The sequence below is a fragment of the Rhamphochromis longiceps genome, linkage group LG18 (genome assembly GCF_057381845.1).
Source record: "Rhamphochromis longiceps isolate RC_006_pf linkage group LG18, R_longiceps_female_GT1.1, whole genome shotgun sequence".
NCBI classification, from domain to species: Eukaryota; Metazoa; Chordata; class Actinopteri; order Cichliformes; family Cichlidae; genus Rhamphochromis; species Rhamphochromis longiceps.
The window spans coordinates 16,829,607-16,850,604 of record NC_140574.1 but is presented as its reverse complement, the minus strand read 5'-3'; the positions used below and the strand labels follow the sequence as shown (position 1 = coordinate 16,850,604).

The 20,998-nt window shown below is 38.4% G+C and overlaps 1 protein-coding gene across 3 annotated transcripts in view; it reads right to left on the bottom strand.

Annotated features, from left to right (window-relative positions):
- Window positions 1–1,693: 1,693 nt before the first annotated feature.
- The window catches only part of st18 (ST18 C2H2C-type zinc finger transcription factor), a 40,021-nt gene continuing 20,716 nt past the window's right edge, over window positions 1,694–20,998 (bottom strand). For all 3 annotated transcript variants that reach the window (XM_085389964.1, XM_085389965.1, XM_085389966.1), the window contains exons 3-22: window positions 20,469–20,520; window positions 19,584–19,614; window positions 19,217–19,404; window positions 14,688–15,398; window positions 13,866–14,000; window positions 12,870–12,960; window positions 12,682–12,774; window positions 11,941–12,149; window positions 11,456–11,655; window positions 9,342–9,587; window positions 8,189–8,301; window positions 7,530–7,592; window positions 7,149–7,217; window positions 6,819–6,881; window positions 6,402–6,482; window positions 4,738–4,959; window positions 4,496–4,584; window positions 4,241–4,344; window positions 3,996–4,142; window positions 1,694–3,856 (exon numbers count right to left, since the gene is read on the bottom strand). In XM_085389964.1, coding sequence (XP_085246090.1) covers window positions 3,716–3,856; window positions 3,996–4,142; window positions 4,241–4,344; window positions 4,496–4,584; window positions 4,738–4,959; window positions 6,402–6,482; window positions 6,819–6,881; window positions 7,149–7,217; window positions 7,530–7,592; window positions 8,189–8,301; window positions 9,342–9,587; window positions 11,456–11,655; window positions 11,941–12,149; window positions 12,682–12,774; window positions 12,870–12,960; window positions 13,866–14,000; window positions 14,688–15,398; window positions 19,217–19,404; window positions 19,584–19,614; window positions 20,469–20,520 — 3,048 coding nt within the window. In that variant the 3' untranslated portion in view covers window positions 1,694–3,715. The remainder of the gene's footprint in view (window positions 3,857–3,995; window positions 4,143–4,240; window positions 4,345–4,495; window positions 4,585–4,737; window positions 4,960–6,401; window positions 6,483–6,818; window positions 6,882–7,148; window positions 7,218–7,529; window positions 7,593–8,188; window positions 8,302–9,341; window positions 9,588–11,455; window positions 11,656–11,940; window positions 12,150–12,681; window positions 12,775–12,869; window positions 12,961–13,865; window positions 14,001–14,687; window positions 15,399–19,216; window positions 19,405–19,583; window positions 19,615–20,468; window positions 20,521–20,998) is intronic.

Genomic DNA, 20,998 nt, shown 5'->3' with positions numbered 1-20,998 from the left:
TCTCCTGTGCCTAAATGCTGGAATTAACTTTACTTTAGCAATAGAAAATAAAATAATAATAGTGATGATGATGGTTTGGGTAAAATTTAAAAGTAAAGTCCAATAATATTGACACTGAAGTTGAAAAATAGTGACAGTGATTTTGTCATTTTAATTTTTTTTTTTTACTTGCCTATTTTACTTTTTACTTACTTATATTTTTATTTTTCTGTTGCATGATTAAAGTTTTTAGGAATGATCAGGTCCTATTTCGGTCTCAAGGCCTTCCTCTTTGTCTTGTTTTTAGTAATCAAAAAAGTGACATTCTTAAATGTACATTATTTCATTAAAGTTGCATTTTGTTTTTGTTTTTGTTTTGTTATCATTATTATTATTATTTTTTAATTGAAGAGTTTTCTGTTTAGGGTGGCACGACGGTGCACTGGTTAGCACTGTCACCTCACTGTAAGAAAATCTTGTGTTCAAAGAAAGCTGATGTTGTCTCTGGGTTTTCCCACAGTCTAAAGACATGCATGTTAGGCTAAACGGGGATACTGTGTGAATGTAAGCATGAAGGGTTGTCTGTCTGTCTATGTTGGACCTGTGACAGACTGGCAACGTGTCCAAGATGTACCCAGCCTCTCACCCTATGATAGCCTTTTAATTACAGCAATCCAGCAGGTATTCTTCCTGAAGTCCACAAAACATTTTACACTGTTTCAGTGGACCATAACAACTTTCATAATGTCGCATTTATGTGACAAAAAGGGGATCCACACAAAAGGTTTACTTGAACAATAGATAATTGTTTAAACATAAGCTAACCAAGACATAAAACATCAAATGGGGTGGATGCCAAGTGCAGTGGAAGAGCGAGATTGACCAGTTTTTCTGATCCAGGTGTTATAACCTGGAAAGCCCAGGCGGGTTGCATTAGCTGAGGTCTCCCTTATGCCAGCCACTCACCATTATAAACAGGCCAGGACTTTCATCGAGACAACAGGAGGGCTGTCACAGCAATGACACAACTCTATTAAAATAATTACATCTCTGTTTAATAAAAGGCTGACTCTTGGTCCAGATGGATAACCTTGATATTTTCCTTTTTTTTGTGTAGCTGGCTATTTCGATAATTGATTGGCCTTTTATGTTGTTTTTAAAGTAAAACTGAATTAATGTAAGTTATGAAGTGTGAAGATGTGTGTTTTTGTGCTTTGGATTGTTGGTCAGACAATAAAAGCAATGGATGATGTCACATTTGGTTAAAGGAAATGCATTTTTCACCTGTTTTTGTTTTTACATTTTATACACTATACTAAACAAATAATTGAATATTGGGGGCGTTTCTTCAATAATGATCACTAGTTGCATCTCTAAGCTGAACATATGGGACATTATTGAGGTCTACAGTGTTTTTCATTGGTAGGATTGGCATGTAGCAAAGATACATATCTGTACTTGAACCTGTGGCAGTCAACAGCTAAAAGCTCTAAAGCCATGATATCCCTTTATTTTCATTTTAGCCCCAAATGGCACAAAAACTGCACACAGAGAACTGCCAGCGTCTGCTGATCCAGTCCCTGTTTTTCACCACTAGGTGATGCTAATGCATCGTGAAAGCTGACGCCTGCTGACTTATTGGGGAGGAAAACGGGATGCAGTCAATTCACGGTGGACTCAAAACGTTTGAGAAACCACACAACCATTTGAAAAGTTTATTTCTACCATACACAAACTGTACAACACAGCGCATATCTTTATTATGAAATATTAAAAGTAATAGGAAGTTTAAATTTACAAACTACCTTAACTGAAAAAAGCATTACATTTTAATGTAAAAGAAAAGAAAAATACAGTACAATTTCATATCATACTAATATCGTTCCACAAAAAAGCATTTCACATTACAAAACATCAAATACTAACAGGGAAAAAAATAAATATTATTCACAAAACTTCCTGAGCAAACAATGTGTGGTATAGGAATTACATATAAGAAGTTACAAAGAAAAAGATCGTTCGATTTAAAGACTGTGATTCAGTTTTTAAAAGATTAAAATTGTTTAAAATGTGTCGAGTATTTGGATAAAACAGGGTCTTGTTTTTCTGTAATTTGGCTCTTCTGCTGTTACATTTTCATCTTCAAAATGTCCTAGGCTACATGTTGTTGATGTCTTTTTGCAGAAATTAAAAGAAATGTATTGCTGAAATGGATAGCTCTCTTTTTTTTATTATCTGGGGATTAACCAGCCGGTCCTTTTCTTTTATCAAAGGTCAGTATGGGCAACTAAAAACACAAAATAACTCATATACAAAAGTGCAATTGATGCAAACAAACAACTGATTAGCCAACAACTATCATTTTTCTATATTTTTTTTATTTTTTTGCTTGTAATGATTGAAACTAAAATGCAGGTTGCAGTGGTCGTCAGCTCGGTTTTGAAATAGCTACTATTCAAATCTGCCCAAGGATGTTCAAACTGTAAGACTGGCTGAAATGTTAAGGCCTTTAAGCAGATAAGAGATATCCACTCCTTCTTATTTGCCCCCTCTCTGCGCTATCAAAGAAAACAAAACAAAACAAATTAACACCAGACTTTCAATCTCAGTCATGATATTTCAAAACCTGACTCTGAGATTACAGCTACTGAGACAACGGCTTTCAAACAGTCATCAGGAACGTTTCCGCCTATGAAAATAATTGTACTGTATATTAAATCAGACACCATTCACATAATACTGTCCTACCACAAAACATAGTACTTGTATATTTTTATGGATTCATATACATTTAGGCACATACTATATGCACACTAAAAGTGTGCACAGAAGGCAGTTTAATATCTATATTTTTTTGTTTTGTTTTTAAAAAAAAAGAAAGACATCTTGACAAAGTGATCGTTTTGATTTTTGTTGCACTCTTTTTGTGGTCACACTATGCAAAGCAGTATCCGACATTCAGTTCACAGAATGATGTTGCATTTTTGCTCAGTGTCACCTCCTCATTGCATTCAGCTGTTATTGGTTGAGTAGAAAAAGGTACAGTACATTTGCATTGCAATTTCTTTTTTTTCTTTTAAATCTTGGTGTTCACTTTGTCTTACCATACATTCAGTCTCCAATAAGGAAAGAAAGCAATGCTTAAAAACATTGATGCTTAGTAGTTTTGGTAGGTTTTCACTTTGAAGGGAGATTCAACTTATGTTCTAATAATAATAATAATAATGATAATAATAATAATACTAACAATAATATAGGTTTTTCAACACTAGGTGGCGAAAGTATGCCATGAAATTGGAATGTGCTTCTATGTAATTTACAATGTGCAGAAAGTCAAACTGATTTCTCAAATATTACGCATTTAGTTTTTAGAAATAAATAAAAATCGAGGAAATAAATACACTGATGAACAAATATAGTAATAAATAGCAATAATATAAGAGTGACATGAACACATACAGATTAAAATCAAGCAAACCATACAAAATAATTAAGTGCAAGAGGGGTTAAAAAAACAAATCTCACCAGGATAAACATATCGAGTGAATGCAGAAACAGTAGAAGCATTACAAATCTGGCTGGTAATTTTCTCAGTGCAGTGTATTTACCAGAAAATGCCAAACACATTTCCGAAAGCCTTGTCTTATACATGCAGCCAAGCCAGAACTCTTCAGTAAAATAGAGCTATCTAGTGTCATTATCCCAAGTCAAAGAAACCTCTTGGTAGCTCCACAGCTTAAACATGGATGCCCTTAATAGCCTGTTTGATATTATCCAAGAGGGCCTTGCACTCTGGAGAGTATTCATGCTCCGAGTTGTTGTACATATCAGTTAATGTGTTCACATAGGCTTCAAAATTATGCTCACTGATGGGCCCCTGCAACAAAAACATGTTTGACTATTAGTGAAAACAGCACAGCAGAAATGACAATTTCAGGAAAATGATTATTTATTTTTTTCTGGACAGGTTAAACACTGTGAGCTGGAGTGGATACTGTGGTCAAGGCTTACTGTACCATTTGAGGCAGCTGAATGTCTGTTAGACTGTTAATAAGAGCTTGGCTTAGGTGAGCCAGCTCCTTCAGTAGGCTATCGTTGTGCTGTTCGATCATCTTGTTTTCCTCTTCAATTGTCTTCAGGTTACATTCCATAGAGGAGATCTGCTTTCGGGTACAAAACAACAGGGATCTCATCAAATTGAGCGGGCAAAGATCTCGCGCCTTTATTTTAACCAATGATTTTTGTGAGAGTAAATACTTACCTGGGTTTGGAGCTGCATCATGTCTGCTTCTATTTTCATGTTGGATTCGTTCAGTTCTTTTATTTCATGATCCAGATGTTGAATATCATCTTTGTTTTCAACACCTGGGTTAGAGGAGATAGTCTAATTTATCATGTTCCAGCAGAGATCACAGATTTTTTTATTTTATTCATTCACTGGGTTTTTTTGTACCAGTATATGTGTCACTAATAGAAAAAAACTTGCCATGCCACACAAAATGTCAGAGTAGCTTACCACTGCTGGCTTTAAATTTGATAGTCATCATCTCTTCCTCGGAGTACTTTTTCTTGATATTTTGTGCGTTCAGCGGGCAACCGGACAAACTAGTTCAGCAGGCCATAAATGACAATTTTAGACAGGAGAAAATCACCGAAACTACTAAACTTTAACATCTTCAAGACTGTGGATAGAGTAAGACTGCAACATGTCGACTAGCGGTATTGTTTAGAGATAAAATGGAGGACAGGCGGCCTCACCTTCTGTGAGTGGCAAACACATTATTGGCATGTCCAAGGCCATTGCAGCCAGGCAAGGGACAATGGGGCAGTTCCTGTTTATTGGATTTCCAGGCAAAGGGCATCCCATTGATGGACGACTCCTTCTGTCTTTTGGCAGCGAGTGGACAACTGCCTGCACTGCGGTGGGATGTGTATTTTCCCGATATATGGCCCTGTCCGTCACATCCAATTACCGGACACCTACCGTAGTGACAAACAAAGAGGATGAGGCGCTGAAAACATGCATACACTACGGAAAAATCTAACTAGCTTGCATTTAATAACATTTGTTATTTTTTGTGGTACCCACTGAACAAAATCCATCCAGCTGCGCAAAAACAACAGCAACTGCTTTATTGTTAAACTGCAAAAAAAAAAAAAAAAAAAAATCTCTGGGACCATTAAAATAAAAAAAAATCTCTTTCAATAACTAGACCGGAAGATTTGTTAACCATTAAGTTGATTAATCCATCTAAATGCTGATTAGAAAATGAAGTCGCCAAAAACTAGAGATGGGCTATGAAAAATCACATTAACTGTAAGTAACTAATCCTCTAAACTTGAGTTTGAATGGGCCCTCTGTTCACTGTATACATTTCCAGGTGGATGGTATTTGTGTTTGAAAACATAAGCACAACTCACATTGAATATCATTAAGAGTTTGTCAGTTGCATTTTCAGGCCTGTTTTCTGCAGGTCAGTAATGGAGTGACATGAATTACAGATAATTGTCATGTATCCCCTCATGCGAAAGAATGTAATTTGGAGGTGGCTAACCCTTTCCCTTATTGATAAAGGTGAAAGGTCACCTGAGATGATACAAATGGCACACATGCTGTGGAGTGCTGCTGCAAAAAGCCTGTTTCAGCATTTTGTTACTCAACAGCAAAGCAGCACTTAGAGGACAAAACAACACCGGTCCCATTACTTACATCTACCACAGGTAGGTAGCTTGATGCAAGGCACCCGGACAATGGAGGCATGCCATATGGCCCACTATTTACAATAATCTAGGGACATTTGCTACCCTCCCCCTTTCTCTTCCTTTCTCTCTTAATGTGTATGAGATCTATTCCAGTTTAATTCCTAAGCTCGTGCCCTTGCATTAGTAATTAAAAAAAAAAAAAAATCAGTGTCCAGATGTATAAGTAAACAAGGGCTCATATATCAGACTTTGGATTTAAGCTGCAAATCAATTCCATTATATTTTTTTTCCAATAACACTTTAACAGACAACAGTGATTAAGCTCCAAATGAGTGCAATGCCATCACAGCCGGCAATTCAACATTTTCTTAATATACTATAATTATAAAGAAAGCACTCTGTGAAGAGTGATAAGCCAGATATCCCATTCAGAAAATAGAAAAAAAATATAAAAACCCTGGTGAAATCCTGCAGAAAAAAAAACATGTTACTAATCCTTTGAAAATAATTCACTAATGTTAGGACAAGAGAAGTATTATTTTCTTTGTTTAACTTAATGGCCTCCAGGTACTATACCCCCGGGCACAAAAGCATGACGCATTTTCCCAATGTTTTCTGTTGTTTTATTTTTAAAACAGAAAAAAAAGCAAACAAAAAACAAACAAACATGACAGCATAGGATGAGCAAAAAAGAAAAAAGAAAGAAGAAAAAATCGTACTTAAGCTCTTGCTCATCTTTGTCATCCTTGTTTGGTGTGAGCTTCAAACCTCCTTTTCTGGCACGTGGACATCCTGACAAGCTGAAAATGGTTGGAGACAGTGAGTTAACTTGAAAGAATCTATTCATGAGGTACAATAAAGGCTGGAATTGTACAGGCAGCCGTGAGGTTTAGGAAGTTGCAATTTTTTCATGTTTAAAAAAAAAAAAAAAGATAAGTTTTACTGCATTAGCACATATGTAGCTGAAATGTGCCTATAGATGGATAGACAGATAAAAAGGCAGTCAAATGAATCGAGAAAAACAAGAAATCAAAAAGTGCAGCGTGTTTTTAAAGTGAGACTTTCACCATCTGTTTGAATGCCATGCATCTGACAAATGTATTTCATGCTCAGTTGTGATGATTTCTCTCAGCTACCTTCTGTGCGAAGCATAGTTCCCAGTCACATGTCCAGATCCATCACAACCAGGTGTTGGGCACCTGCAGGTTGAGAGACACAGAGACCAGGTGCTTTTTACAGCAAAAGACTGGGAGCAGAGCTGGGGATTCATGCTAATATGCAGAAAAGTAGCACAAATAGAAAACAACTTCATGTTGAGTAAATGGAAATCATGCATAATGTGAAGTGAAAAGGGAAAGGAAAAGGAAAGGAAGGAAAACAAGATGACCCAAGCTGAAGCAAAAACAAGCTGCCTAGTTTAATGTGAAAAATCCTTTAGCAACAATAACAGTTTTCAGAACACATACTTTAGTTCCTGAGAGTTGGCTGCCATCAGTGATTTGAGTGTTTTGTCAGCGAGGGGACATCCAGACACACTAGAGAGGATAAAGAGCTAACAGTCATTTTAATTCACTCTTTGATCACGACTGAATTAAATAATCTTAATACAATGCACTGCATATTTATACAAAATTACTTTAAAAAAACACAATTCTGCTTGTTCGTCACGAGAAAGCTTTTTTGTGTCATCACATTTTTAGCACATGACATATGCTGCAAAAAACCCTACGAGCTACAAGTGACAAGTTTTCACTTGTAATAATCAACATAATTAAACAATAAGCATTGTTTCCCTTGTCTATATATCTGCTAGCTGGTACTAATGAGAGTGTAATTAATTACAGTACCTCCGATGTGATGCATAATTCCCCGTCACATGGCCACTGCCGTCACAGCCTGGGGTCGGACAGCTGCATGAGAACACAAAGCATTTAATACGCAGATTACTCCACTTCCCACAGACTTTCCCAAGCTTGAACTGAATCTTTCTTATACAGGGGGAACCTTTTTATGTTCATTAGAGAGAAAAAAAGAGTTAGTACAGCGGAAAGTTTAGTAGAAATTTTTCATTACATTGCTCAACATTCAGTTTAATAATGTCTCTGAATGTCACAGGGGAGGGGATCTGGTGGGGGGGGGGGGGGTGCTGTGCTGCGGAAACTAGAGGATCCTACGTTTCTCGTGAGGAGACCCAGCAGAGCATGCACTCTAACTACAAAGAGTCAAGAGTTGTGTTAAGCTTAGGTCGGACATACGGGGAGAAAACTCACTTTTTAAATAGATACATTTCTTCTCCACATGAACCTGCAGACATACCAGTTACAATCATATGTAACAGTGAGTTTCATTCCAGTGTTTTGACCCACTATTGGAACAAATGTATGGTTTGGAGTGACACTTTTTCTTATTAATACTGACCATCTGCCAGCTAAAAGGAATGATCACATCACACGTGTCTGGCTCGATAAAGCTGCTGCGAGATGTTTTGCTGTTTAATCCCACATACCTCAGAAGCTCTTTCTTCGAATCCCGTAATGGCAGCTTGGCCTTGGAGCTTAACATGCTGCTATCTCCCTGGTAATGTTGGTCTTCCAAGGAGACCTGATCATAATCCTCCTGCTGAGGCAGAAATAAAATAACAGCATGACCTTAACTGTCCGAAGTATCAGACATCACTCTGCAATGACCTGAAAGTGAATAATTAACAAAATCCCTGAATAATACTCTTAAAACAAGTCCTGGGGGTTGCGGTGCACGACGCAGACGAGATTACACTTGCAGTAGTAAACCACACATCCATTTAAAGTCATATTTAATCCACGTGTTGTTTGTGATGTACAAACTCGACGTATGGGCCTTCTTTTCTGTGCCATCACCAGATGTTGTGTGTGATGTAAAAGCAGGGCAAATTTGACAACTCTTAATACGTGGTACAAATGAATACCACCTGTGAGATCAAAAGAAACGAAACCTTTAGAGCCCAGATTAGACTCATTCAGACCCTCGGGCAATAGATAAGCACATCCTCAGTGTAAATATAATTCATACATCTTATAGATTAACAGATTTGGCTCGAGCTTCTGCTTGGCCTTAGAACATGTCTCCATAAATGCTCTTAGAAACACTGCATGTCATTCAGCCTGGGGGCGAGGTCTACACTTGGATTTTTTTAAATTTTTTTAGGTAGGTTTAAGTTTATTTTTAGTCAAACTATTGAGTAAAACTGAGTAAATCTGGCAGCACTGATACATTTTTTGTTTGTTTTAATTCCTGTCGGTAAGGAAATGCTATGAAACAACAATCAAGGTGAAAATGAAATGGTAACACATATCAGGATACTAAATTCCTGAAAATTCATTTTTCCCCCCAGTTTCCTTACAAGATCTGTGTAATCTGGTGACAATGACAGAGAAACTGAAGAATTAAGAATTCAGCGGGTAGATTTTGGGAAATGACTGCAGACGGTATATTTAATAGCTAAATACATGAATAAAACACACACAAAAAAAGAACCTAATTAGTCCTGGAGGGAGTTCAGGCATTAACTTATTTGGTTTATTTTCTTATTTATATTTTGTCTCGCATATAAATTCATCGTTTGACCCGAACATTTCTGATTTGGATAATCCAAATCTTGTTTATTTTACTTCTTTTTTTACCTCTTTGTCCTGTAAAATGCGAGCTTTGCTGAAGTTGACAGGGATGGGGCTCTCCCAGCTGTCTCTCTCACACAGCGGCTGGTAGAAGGCAGGGCTGATGAGCACACTCCCACCTTTGGCCACAGCGGACTCAGGGGGAGACAGCAGGTCGTCGGGAGGCGTCCTGCTCTGGGCTTTTACGTTTTCCTTGCACTTCTTCATGCTCAGGTCCAGGGTGCCGTTTTCATCCACCTCTATGAGCATGTCCTAAAGACAACAAAGGTGAAATGCACAAAATCTGATGTGCTACAGAAGAGTACAATAAATCGGATGTGGCTTATGAAAACAAATAAGCCAGAGGATAAAATTAAAAGGCATTCTCTAATTACAGCCTCAGGAATGTAAATAAGACAGCACAATACCTCATTAATATGACAATGAGGCAATATGGCAGACTTGAACCCCAGTAACATTTCTCTGTAAACACGAAAACTGACTTGAAAAGCAGCGCAAACAAACAGTGTATTTAAATAATACATACGGTGGTTATCTCACACCAGACAAAGTACCAAACTAAGCCAGCGTTAATTCTGTTGAACACAAAAAAAAATATAATCACTGGTGTGTAGTTTTTCAGTGACAGCTGTGTCATCTGTTTTCTGGGACACACAACCAAGATGGCAGCTGGGGGGTGGCTGCTGGTTTTAGGTCATCATTATTATAGCAAAAATTAAAAAGCTTAATGTGGCATAAGTTTCCCCGCTGACAGATGTGTTTGTCGTTTTTGTGCTGAAACGCAATAGCATGATGACTTATGGCTGTTTTATGGTATTAAAAGTTGTACCTCATTAGATGTTAAAATCCTTTCCCATAAATGGAACCAATTATTCAATCCATATGTTTCATTAGACCCTATACATCATTATTTTTTGTAACAAAGAGAAGTGTGTGTGTGTGAGATCTTTCAAATTAATTAAAGGGGATAATTTTCATGAACACTGGATGAGGCCGTCCAGTTTAATTATCCAGCCATTTGATGGTGTGTGTACCTAATCAAAATAACATCACTGTAAAACTAAAGGATGCGCAGACTTTTTGTGATTTATTTTCCCTCTAACGTCAGCTGGAGCTAAAAACAAAGACTCTAAATCTATATGTGTTTTTTTCCATATAACTGACTAAATACGGCCTTTAAACGTGCAAAATTATTCCGTTTTCAGCGAGCGTTTTTCTGCATTTGATATTTCAAAGCGTATAAGTTAAAGCACCAGACGACATATCACACTCTAAATATGGCCCCCTTTTTTTCAGACTTGAAAGCTGTTCTTTATTTTGTACGTCTCTCCAAGACAACTAAGCTGTAAACGAGAACAGATGATTAACTTGCTAACACTGTTTTATTCATTCAGTGGGCTGGTACCTGGTACAGGGCCACATTCTCAGCTCAACAAGCTGGGAGACAAGGATCTGTGCTGTGTAGGTGTGGAAACCTTGAATCATCTACAGTACAGTGTGCATGTATGTAACCCACAGAATGCGATCAATATTAATCATGAAGTGACTTGGAAAAAAAGTTGACTACAATGCCATATTACAGATAATGACAGCAGAAGAGATTTTGGATCTATGCTCTTCTCCAAAAAGAGTTTGGATTTTGTGTGAATTAAACTTTTGCTATGTTAACTCCTTTATCTGATGGGCTTAATCCACTCAAATGCTTTTAAAGACTATCTGGTGTAGACACACAGCCTATGCTGGATCATATAACTAAGCAAAATATCCTCTGCCATCTGCAGCGGGCAAGATGCATTCTCAGACAACAGTTCAAGGTTTTTACATGCCAGCTGATGTCGAAACAAAATACAATACCACATGTTTTATTAAAAAAAAAGGCGAGTAGTTGTAATTGAGAAAGAAGGCTGATTGTACTTCTTCTTTTGATGTGATTACACAAATTTTCATTTGTGTACATTAAAGCTTTATAGAGTGGAAACCTCCTTGTTTTTGTGCCACCAGAGTGCCAGGCTCTCTTTGCCAAATCCAGTCTTTTGATGTCTTCCCTTTTTATACACAAATCAGAGTTCCTTTAAAAATGACCACATTAAATACCTTTCCAAGTGGTCTAATTTGATTACCTTTGTGGAGGTTGCCAAGGGCCGGTCGGCGACAGCCTCCATGTTCTTCCGGTAGCGGGTGGAGAGGTTAAGGATGGCGGCTGTCGCTGCTGCGGCTTGGAGACCGTCTTCTTTTTTGAATTGACTCGGCGGGCTGTGTTGACCAGAGGTGGGCAGGCGGCCACCTGGAGCACCAAGGAAGCCAGGATACTGCTGAGGGGCTAAAAGACAAATAATTAGCAAATCATTTAGATATTGAGACACCAGGTGTTCAACCCAAACTTAAAAGTACCCAGAAAAAAGAGGAGATTTTTTGTTGTTGTTTTAGCATCAATCACAGATATTTAAATAAAGGGCAGTCTTTGCAAATATATACAATGTAGATCTGTGTCGTTTGTAGATAGAGGTTGTAATTAGTGGCTAAAAAAAAGCATCCACATTTATCCAACATCCTTATTTACAAGTGTTTTTTTGTTTGTTTTTTTCAAAAAATGTGTGAAACTTACAATCAGGGTAATGCATCATTTCTGGGTCCTGGTTGGTCCCCATCAGAGGCTGCTTGCCGAAGACTTGTGCATCAAAGCTGGCGTAATCAAAGCGAATTCTGCTGTACTTGTCCATGTCTTTTGTGAGGCTAGTTTGTAAGGCTGCTACCGGGTGAGAGAGCCTATAGTTCAGCTGGTTCATCTCGAATTTCTTTATTAGGCCGAGGGCTCTACGAGGAGGAAAACAAATGACAATAAAATGCTTTACCGTGGTAAAGAATCGCCTAGGAACTTGTGAGAAAGGTGCTTAGAAAGTTAATATAAAGCAGTAAAGAGCAGACATTGTTTTTAACCATTGAGGGATGCCAGTGCTTTTGTACACTCAGAGTCTGGGATCTGATGTGTGTTGTAGATCCACAGCCAGGTTGCCAGACTAATTAATATAGTAGGAGTGGGCATCCTGCCCATGATATATCCACAGGGAACAAAGAGTTCTGCTCTTTTATCATCTCTAATAGAGAGGAACTCACAGGGACCAGCAACCATTGCTTATGTCTGCTTGGAAAGCTCAAAATAGGCATGTTCTGCTGGGATTGCTGAATAAAAATATTCTACACCGCCCTTAACAGTAATAGTGTTTATCACTTTTTTGCATAACCTCAGTTATGTCTGTAGAACTTCAGTCCACTACAGAGCTCGCTGTAATTATTTTCCTGCATGTGACCACACTGAGAGCACTGAAAACGTCATGTGGCATAATACCTCGGTGAGCGGTCAGGTGTTTGTCTGCATTTCAGGCTCTCATCCTGAGGTTTGGAGACTTTCACTGCAGCAGCGATGGGGCAGCCTGAGAGACTGGTTGGGGAGGAAATCAAACACATTAGCCTAATACTGTAACTCATGTATAAACAGGGTGCAGAGTTTCTAATGGATTTCTCCTGTGGATGTACCTCCGGTGGGTGCTACGGTTGCTGTTGACATGGCCTCTTCCTGTGCACCCAGGCGTAGGACATTTGAGGACGTTCTCGTGCATCGCCAGGACTGAGGGGATGACAAAGAACAGACAGACATGACATAAGCTCAGATAAGCAAAGATAAACATTTCTAAATTAGCAACATGCGAGACATAATCAAGCTTAAAGATTAGGATGGTAAACACACAACGTATATATATGCCGAGCATTTTGGAAATAAAACAAATACATTTTCCTGCATTAAGTGAAGATTTATATAACCGGCACATTAGAGCCTACACAGCAAAGATCCTACAGAGACAGAAGAAGAAGAAAAAACACACACGCACACACAAACGGCTTTTCTCATTGTGAGGAATGCTGTAATGTGGCTGAAATGTAAATAGCTTAGTGCAAAGAGAGAGCGTAACAAGACAGCTGATTATATTCTTCAAAACAAACACGTCGTTAAAGGTCCGCTCTGTATCCTTAGAAACTTCTTTTCTGTACATATCCTCCAATTAGTTTGTTGGAGTTGTCTATTTATTTTTGAATACTGCGTTAGCTAGCCCTTTGATTTGCAAATACGGCCTCCAGTCTAAGAGCATGTGCTTTTTTGAAAAAGTTAATTACTTTTTCTGTTCCTTTTGTAACATTACTGTTTAATGTTGAATGTTTGTTGAGTTACATTGAAATGACTTAACAATCGCCAATGCGGGGGAAAAAAAAAAAAAGAATTCAATATTCACACATTACAACACATTACGAGAAAAAGAGGGAGGGGGAGAGAGAAAATCCTTTAAGTTTATTTGAAAAGTTTTGTGCACGTCTTTGAATTCAGCTAAACGTATAAGCAGGCCTTTCTTGTTTTGGGCTCGTGCTAAGAGGATTTCAATTACCGTCGGCTGATTGTAAAATGTAAAACTGGTCGTTTTTGTGAGTGTAAACCATCCATTACACTGTTTGCACACACAGAACCGCTTAGTGACTTACTCTCTGGGGGGACTCGGACTTTATGAGGACACCCAGACAGACTCCTGTGATGAGGGTACAGGCCGGTGGCGTGACCAGTGCCATCACAGCCAGGAGTTGGACACTTTATATCCTTTTTATCTGCCCGTGGAGAATCTGTAGAGTCAATAAAGAAAGATTTTACAATAAAGAAAACACCATAACCACTAAGTGATGGCAAAATGAATGCAGCTACGCTGTCTTTAAGAGTAGAACTAAAGAAATATGAGTGTCATATTATATTGTATATATTGTTCTGAATGCATATTACACAAAGGTAAAGAAACTGAAATATCATGCAAAGTCAGCCTCTCTTTTTTTCACAATACCATCTATTAATCTGTCATTTTAGTTATGGCTGCAGTTTAACGGAGAGCATTCACTTCTTAATGCCCACCCATCGAAAGATTACATCTAGGATTACACATTTAGCTGCAGTCATTTGAAGAATCAGAGGGAAACATGAGAGGTACTTTAGGAGGATTTAAGACTTATGGTCATGGTTAAATATCCAGTTGATTCCTATCAAAATCCAATATTCTGAGTAGACGCAATTCCATCAGAAAATTTAGTTCTTTTTTTATTTTAGACTGTTTATTTATTACTTCACTTGTTGCCAAAATGTTTTTAGTCTTTAAGAGGATTTCCTCCCTCTGATTACCCCACCCCCCTAAAAGAAAATGCTTCTTTTATTCCTTTTAATGTTTTCTGAGCGCCCAATCATCCAAATCACAAGTGGTCCATCTGATTTAAACTGGATGAAACTGGATTTTTCTTTAGATCAACCTTTTTATTTCTTATTACCTTTTCCTCCATGATAGGTGAGTCTGCCGTCCATCTCCATCATTCTGTGGTGCCTCCTCTCGGTGGTCATCTGCTCCATGAGGAACCGGTCCATCTCTCTGTAGGCATGGTGCAGGACCTGCCTTTGCTCTGTCTGCAGAGCTATGGCCTGCTCCAGCAGGCTCAGGTTTACCCTCCCTCGGCTCATTTCAAGGCCTCTCTCGTGGAGGCCCAGAGCCCAGGCGTCTAGCCGAGGCGGCCTATCTGCCTCTGCTTCCCCTTCACTGTCCGCCTCCGTGGGGAGCAGCCTGTATCGTAAAGCTTCAGCCTGAAAAATGTTCGCTCTGCCCAGTGGACCACCTAATTCTAAGTGAGGCTCTTCTTTCACGTGCCCATTCCTGCCTGTAACATCTTCAGAGAGTCTGGAAGGACTGCAGTCTGAGCTGTTCACCTTGGCAGACAGAGCCAGAGGCTCCCACTCGGCTTCCCTCATGTCTCCATATTGACTCTGTGGCGAGGACGTACTGCTCATCCTGTCGTGACTTTGGTCTTCTTCATTATTAAGAAACTCCTCGTCATCTTCATCCATCAGAGGTTCAGATGTGTCCGGCTCACACTGTGGCGAGCCAACAGACGTAACTTCAGACCAGCCAAGGGAACTGCTGGACTTTGCTGCCACATCATGGCAGCCATTTTTGTTAGTCACTCCATTGACTGTGTTTAAGTTTCCATCTAAAACAATAAGACAACACTGATTATTCTACACGTTCAAGTCTTTGCATGCTGAACTTGCTCATTTGTGACCCTTTAGTCACATAGCATGATAAGAATTGTGCGCCCATGGTAATCTTCTGTAAATCCTTTTAAGGTTTTAGATTTTGTGTTACTTTTCTATGAAAAATATCTTGCGAAAAACATGTTTTTATAACCATTTATGGGATTTAAAAGAGTACATGATGCACTGGAAAGATAATCACAAGGTTGTCAGATTTCCAAGCAATTCCTCAAGCATATTTTAGATAACATACATAAACCTTCATTCTGCTAGTTCAACATGAAACCCAGACATGAGGAAGACAATTGTTTTTTCACTTTGTTGTTGTTTCCAATTGGAGCAACAACCCAATATAGATTTAGGACAAGATTATGAAAGGATTTACACAGTGTTGGGTGGAAAACATCAGTTTATAATTAGTTATGTGTATTTTAAAGTGCAAGCCAAGCAGCAACATGTTGTCATCCGAAAAACCGATTTGAAAAACATAATGTACATCTTGTTTCGAGGGATAAGAGCAAGAAAAGTGAAGAGGATTCCTGCAAACAGAGAATAGAGAAAATAGATAAAAGAGACAAATCTCTGTAAGATGGTGCTGTGTGTGTGGCAGAACCTGATTTAGGAAAAGCCAGCCATACACCGCACTCACAAAACTGATGATAATATTTGTTGGGTACAAACGGGAGCCCGCTTTGCCCACAAAAATGAGAGACTTAGTGAACTTGACCCAAACTTGCTGAAAATATGAAATCTTTGGCTTAATTTGATTAGATTAAAAAAAAAGAGCCATTACAGCACTTTAAAAAATAATAATTTTCAGGGCATTTACATGGAAAATTAATGGTTGTCAAAGTGTCAAAAGCTGAACTGAAAATAAAAAAATTATCAAGCTTTTACAAGTAAATTTGACTGAAACTGTTAAATTAAAACAGGTGTTTGTGAAATATTGAAATTACATGTCCAATGTGTGATTGTGTACTGTATGCGGAGCACAGAATAGCTGCTGATACGAGCCTTTCCTATGTTCTACATGCTATTTGCTGCCTGAATTTGTGCATGTAATATAATGAGCTTATTAAGATCTTTATTTTTTTTTTTTGCCTCGACATATTTGCTGCTTACTGGGAAGCTGAACCACATATAATATTATTTGAGATTAAAATCAAAGGCGGGATACTGCAGTAGGAGGTAGATTCATTACGAAAAAGTTTTAACGAATAAAAGCTCTTCAACAAATTCAGATTTTTATTAAATCAAGCAAATTACTCAGTGTTTAGCTTTTGGCATTCTGTATCCTATGTGGGTGTTAAAGAAACCACATATAATGTTTCAAGTGCAGATGAATAAAATATGCACACATGTCTTCTTATATATAATCTCTTTTTTCCGGCTTATTTTGCTGAGTGCTCTAAATAATTCAATTTGCACCGACCTTTGGCCTGCCATCTTTTTGAATAAATCCAAAAATCCCAGTCATACGCACAGAAAGCCACAAGATTGTGTGAAACCTTATGCACTGAAAGTCTGATCAGTGGAACAGACAAAGAGGGTTAGGGTTATCCCTCAAAATGCATCTGAGACAACGTTTTATTAACGCCACTGATCATATTAAGTCATGGTCAGTGATTAACAATGGAAAGCTATCATCTGGATTGATTCAACAAAATCTCTCTTGATCCTCGAAAATCATACAAACTTATGCGCTATTAAAGCTCTTTGGACTGTGAGGGGTTTTACTTTCAGTAGGCTGCACGGGAAGTCCATATCCTCTTAAGTAGCCACACATTAGAGGCCAAACCAAAAAGTAGGATTCAATAGATTGAGAAGATAGATAGAGATGGATTGTGAGAATCAGATCACACAGTGCAGAGGACGGTACAGATACAGGCATTATCAGACAGCTGCGACTCATTAATGGGAGCGACACAAAAACCTAATCCTTGCCAAAACAGCTTTAAAAAAACGACAGAAATTATGTGGCACTAATGAAAAAAAAAAGCTAAATATACGATTTCCTGCATTGTTAAGTGCACATGTCTGGTTTGACATGTCTGTGCTTTTACATGCATTTTTGCTCAGGCGACATTACGGTGTGTTACTATCTGTTCCCTGCTGTGAAAAATATTTCGAAAGAGGCATCTAAAGACAAACCCTGTTGAATGAAAAATTAAAGCCAGTTACACATATTTACATTTATGAGGCAAGCAACAAGGGTTTTGTTTTTCATCCAGATGGACTCCCAGGCCTGACACAGCCGCATACAGTCAGACAAGCACACAGACATCCACACACACAAACACACGTATATATATGCACACACACACACATACACAGCAGTGCAATGAAAAAAGGAAAGACACGGAGGAAAAAAACTTGGATCCCTCCGGTGGTTTGTGTGTTGGAACAGGTGAACAGTTTGTACTCCAGAATAGCCATTACCAGCACTCTGCAGCAGGGCTGCAGTTGGCTGGAGTTGAACACAGTGTGGCTCAACCAAACGAGAGGCTTATTTTTCTCCCTTTTTGTTAAAATGCAGATATGACCAGCTCCCTTCTGCAAAAATTCTTACTGCCTCCAGTCCACTTTTCCAATTTTTGTTTTTACCACAGGAAAATAGCCCCCACATCTGACAATCACAGCAAAATATGTTCTGAATATGTTTATCAATATTCGTGTTCTTTTGACACATTCAGATTTTTTTTAGTTTTTAAAAAAATTCTGGCTTGATTTTGTTTTGTTTTAGTGAATATCAGGTTCAAATAAGGGGAAAAAAATATATAAAGCAGTCAATCAATGATAAATAGAAAAATTATCTGGAATACACAACAACAAAAGGAAACACTGGTGATTCACAGTGAATAACTTAGATAATTGTAATGTAATATGAACCCAGGAAACAAATAAATTCCATTTCCAATGAATCCACACAATTTAGTGAGCTACTCTCCTGGTCCATTTAACTACACACATGTGTACTATAATGAGCTGTAGACATTATGCCTAATTATGTATTAGACTGTGTTAGAGGGCCTAACAAAAGCTTTTGAAAGGGACAATTACGTTTGTTGCTTAGTTACATCGTTAAAAATATACCAAATCAGTGCAGATTATAGTGGGCGAGAATGCACATGTACACCACGAGCATTGTTGCCAAAATGCACAAAATTCAATTTATTAGGAAAAAAGAAAACATTTTTGCTTGTGAGAAGGACGGCGGCATAAGTGAAAATCAACAATTTTTAACTGCTGCAGATGAAGTGTCCCTGCGGGTAAGTAAAAAAAAAAACAAGAAAAAGAAATAAAACAAAAAAAAAGAGAGTAAAACAGCGGAACGCCAGCCAAGCAGCGGTGACAGCTCATTTGTTTTTCACAAAAGGCAACTTCAATAAAAATTTTGTAGAAAAGAATGGAGGAAGTTTAATTTAAATCAAAGTGAACTGGTGCACGCCTCCATTCAGTTTCTCATTCTATGGATTCAATTGATTTGGACTGGCTATTGAAAAAGGACAGATGAGGGGTCTGAAATTTGGCCTCATCAAAAGAGGGTAAAGCCACGCCAAAAATATCATGGCAGATCAGCTGTCAAAACTTCAATTTGTGGATGTGAGACACAACTAATGTGGACCCAGCAGTGTAGTCTTTCACTTCCACTGCACAATGACTGCGGCTGCTGGCTGATGGTAGAGGGAGGGAAATATGAATGCAACAGATGGGATTTTAAAATTCAGCGTCAATTGTTCATCAAAACAGACAAAACAACAGGACATCTGTTTACCTGCTGGAGTGTCAATGTTCCTCAGCTCTTCTTTGTCCTGTGGCGGTGCCAGGTCCTCACTCTCCTCTTCACATGCCTCGCTGGGGCTGTAGTGGCGGGGCTTCATCAGCAGGGACTTTCTCTTGTTGATGGGGGCACCCTGCACCCCTTCCTGAGCACTCCTCTTCCTCGCCATGGACCCATATGGGCTGGAGGGGAACAAGGGAATAGAGGAAAAACCCAGCAGGGTCAGCGGAGGCCTCAGTTGGCCTATTTTAAACTTCAGACTACAGTTTTTTTTTTAGCAATCACATCTAAGATTTGGGAAGAACGTGATTCCTTTCTGGCTTAAAGGCGAAAATGTGCGCGCACTTCATAAAATGCTTACCTGTGAGTCTCAGTGATGGAGTCAGCCAGCCCTGTGAAAAATAAAGGCCAAGAAATAACAGATAAAAAAAAAGTTGTGTTTACATTTCCACTGCAGCAGCACAGCATCTGTCAACATGTTTTTCATCTAAGGGTTTAAGGCAACTGACTACTTTTGGGCTATTAGTCACGAAATTTTACAACATACTGTAAATATTTGTTTTGTAGATAATGTTTTAGGGATGATACCACATGGGCTACCCGCGCTTTATCCAAGCTTTTAGCATAGATTTTTTACTCCCTTTTACAATGCCATCGGGTATAATCAGCATAAGGATGTAGAAGTGGTCTCTTCATTGATCTGAAAAGCTTTTCATTCAGTCTGCTCATTCTCTGGGAAACCAACAGTAGCTCATCTTTTGACAGTGTTGACAACATGATCTAAAAGGGTAAATCAATTTTCCCAGAGGCCTGCATAAATCTCATTCACAAGTTCTACCCCTACTCCCATGAAGCACGACCAATAATAACACTTTTCATGAATTTTCCCAGTTGTAGTAATAGCTCCAGCGTGAGCAGGAAGGCCTCAGAGGCCCTGAACACTTGCATAATGACATATCCAGTCTAGAGGTTTTCAATCACACAATATATACACACTCCTTAACTAATTTGAGCCAGTGTTCCAATTTAATGAAGTTATTCCCCTCTGAATAATGAAATGGCGGTGCAGTGCTCTTCAGACCGGTAAGATAATACATAAAATTGACAGTTATAAAGTTGGATTGTTGAACTGATACCCCTAGCCCATGGTGATAAGTGGAATGCGTGTGTGTGTGTGCGTGCATATCTGTGTATGTGTGTGTGTGCACATATTTAAAAGCAAACTAAACCTGAAAGCTGCACTCACCTGTGTTACTGTCACATGTTTTCAAGGTTTGCTCCTCACCTTCAGAATCCATCTGCAATAAACCATTAAATGTACAGATGAGCAACTAAAAGAGCCTTTTTAATCCATTTAATGTGTATTAATTAAATTCTCTTAAATTACAAAAGGCTTAAATACTTAATAGATTAATGTGCTTTTTTTTTTTTGCCTTGTTTGGCAGGTAAGCAGGGTAACCAGAGCCACTGAGCCTCAAAATCTTTTTTTTTTTTTTTGCGGGGGGGCAACATCACAAAGAGCTCTAAAAACACCAGTAATATGCAAACACATAAAGTATAATGCCAGGAAAAAAAGTTTCAAAGGTGAGTAAAAATGTAATGACACTAAATAATGACATTAAAGTACGGACAGCACCTCAGAGAGTGTGTTTAGACAAAAATAGTTGCTAAAATCCATCCACTCTCGCTGGCTGTTGCTTGTGGGTCCCAAATAAAACCTATTAAACATAATTATTCCAGGCTGATGGTGGCGTATAGTGGTCACAGGCCAGTGAA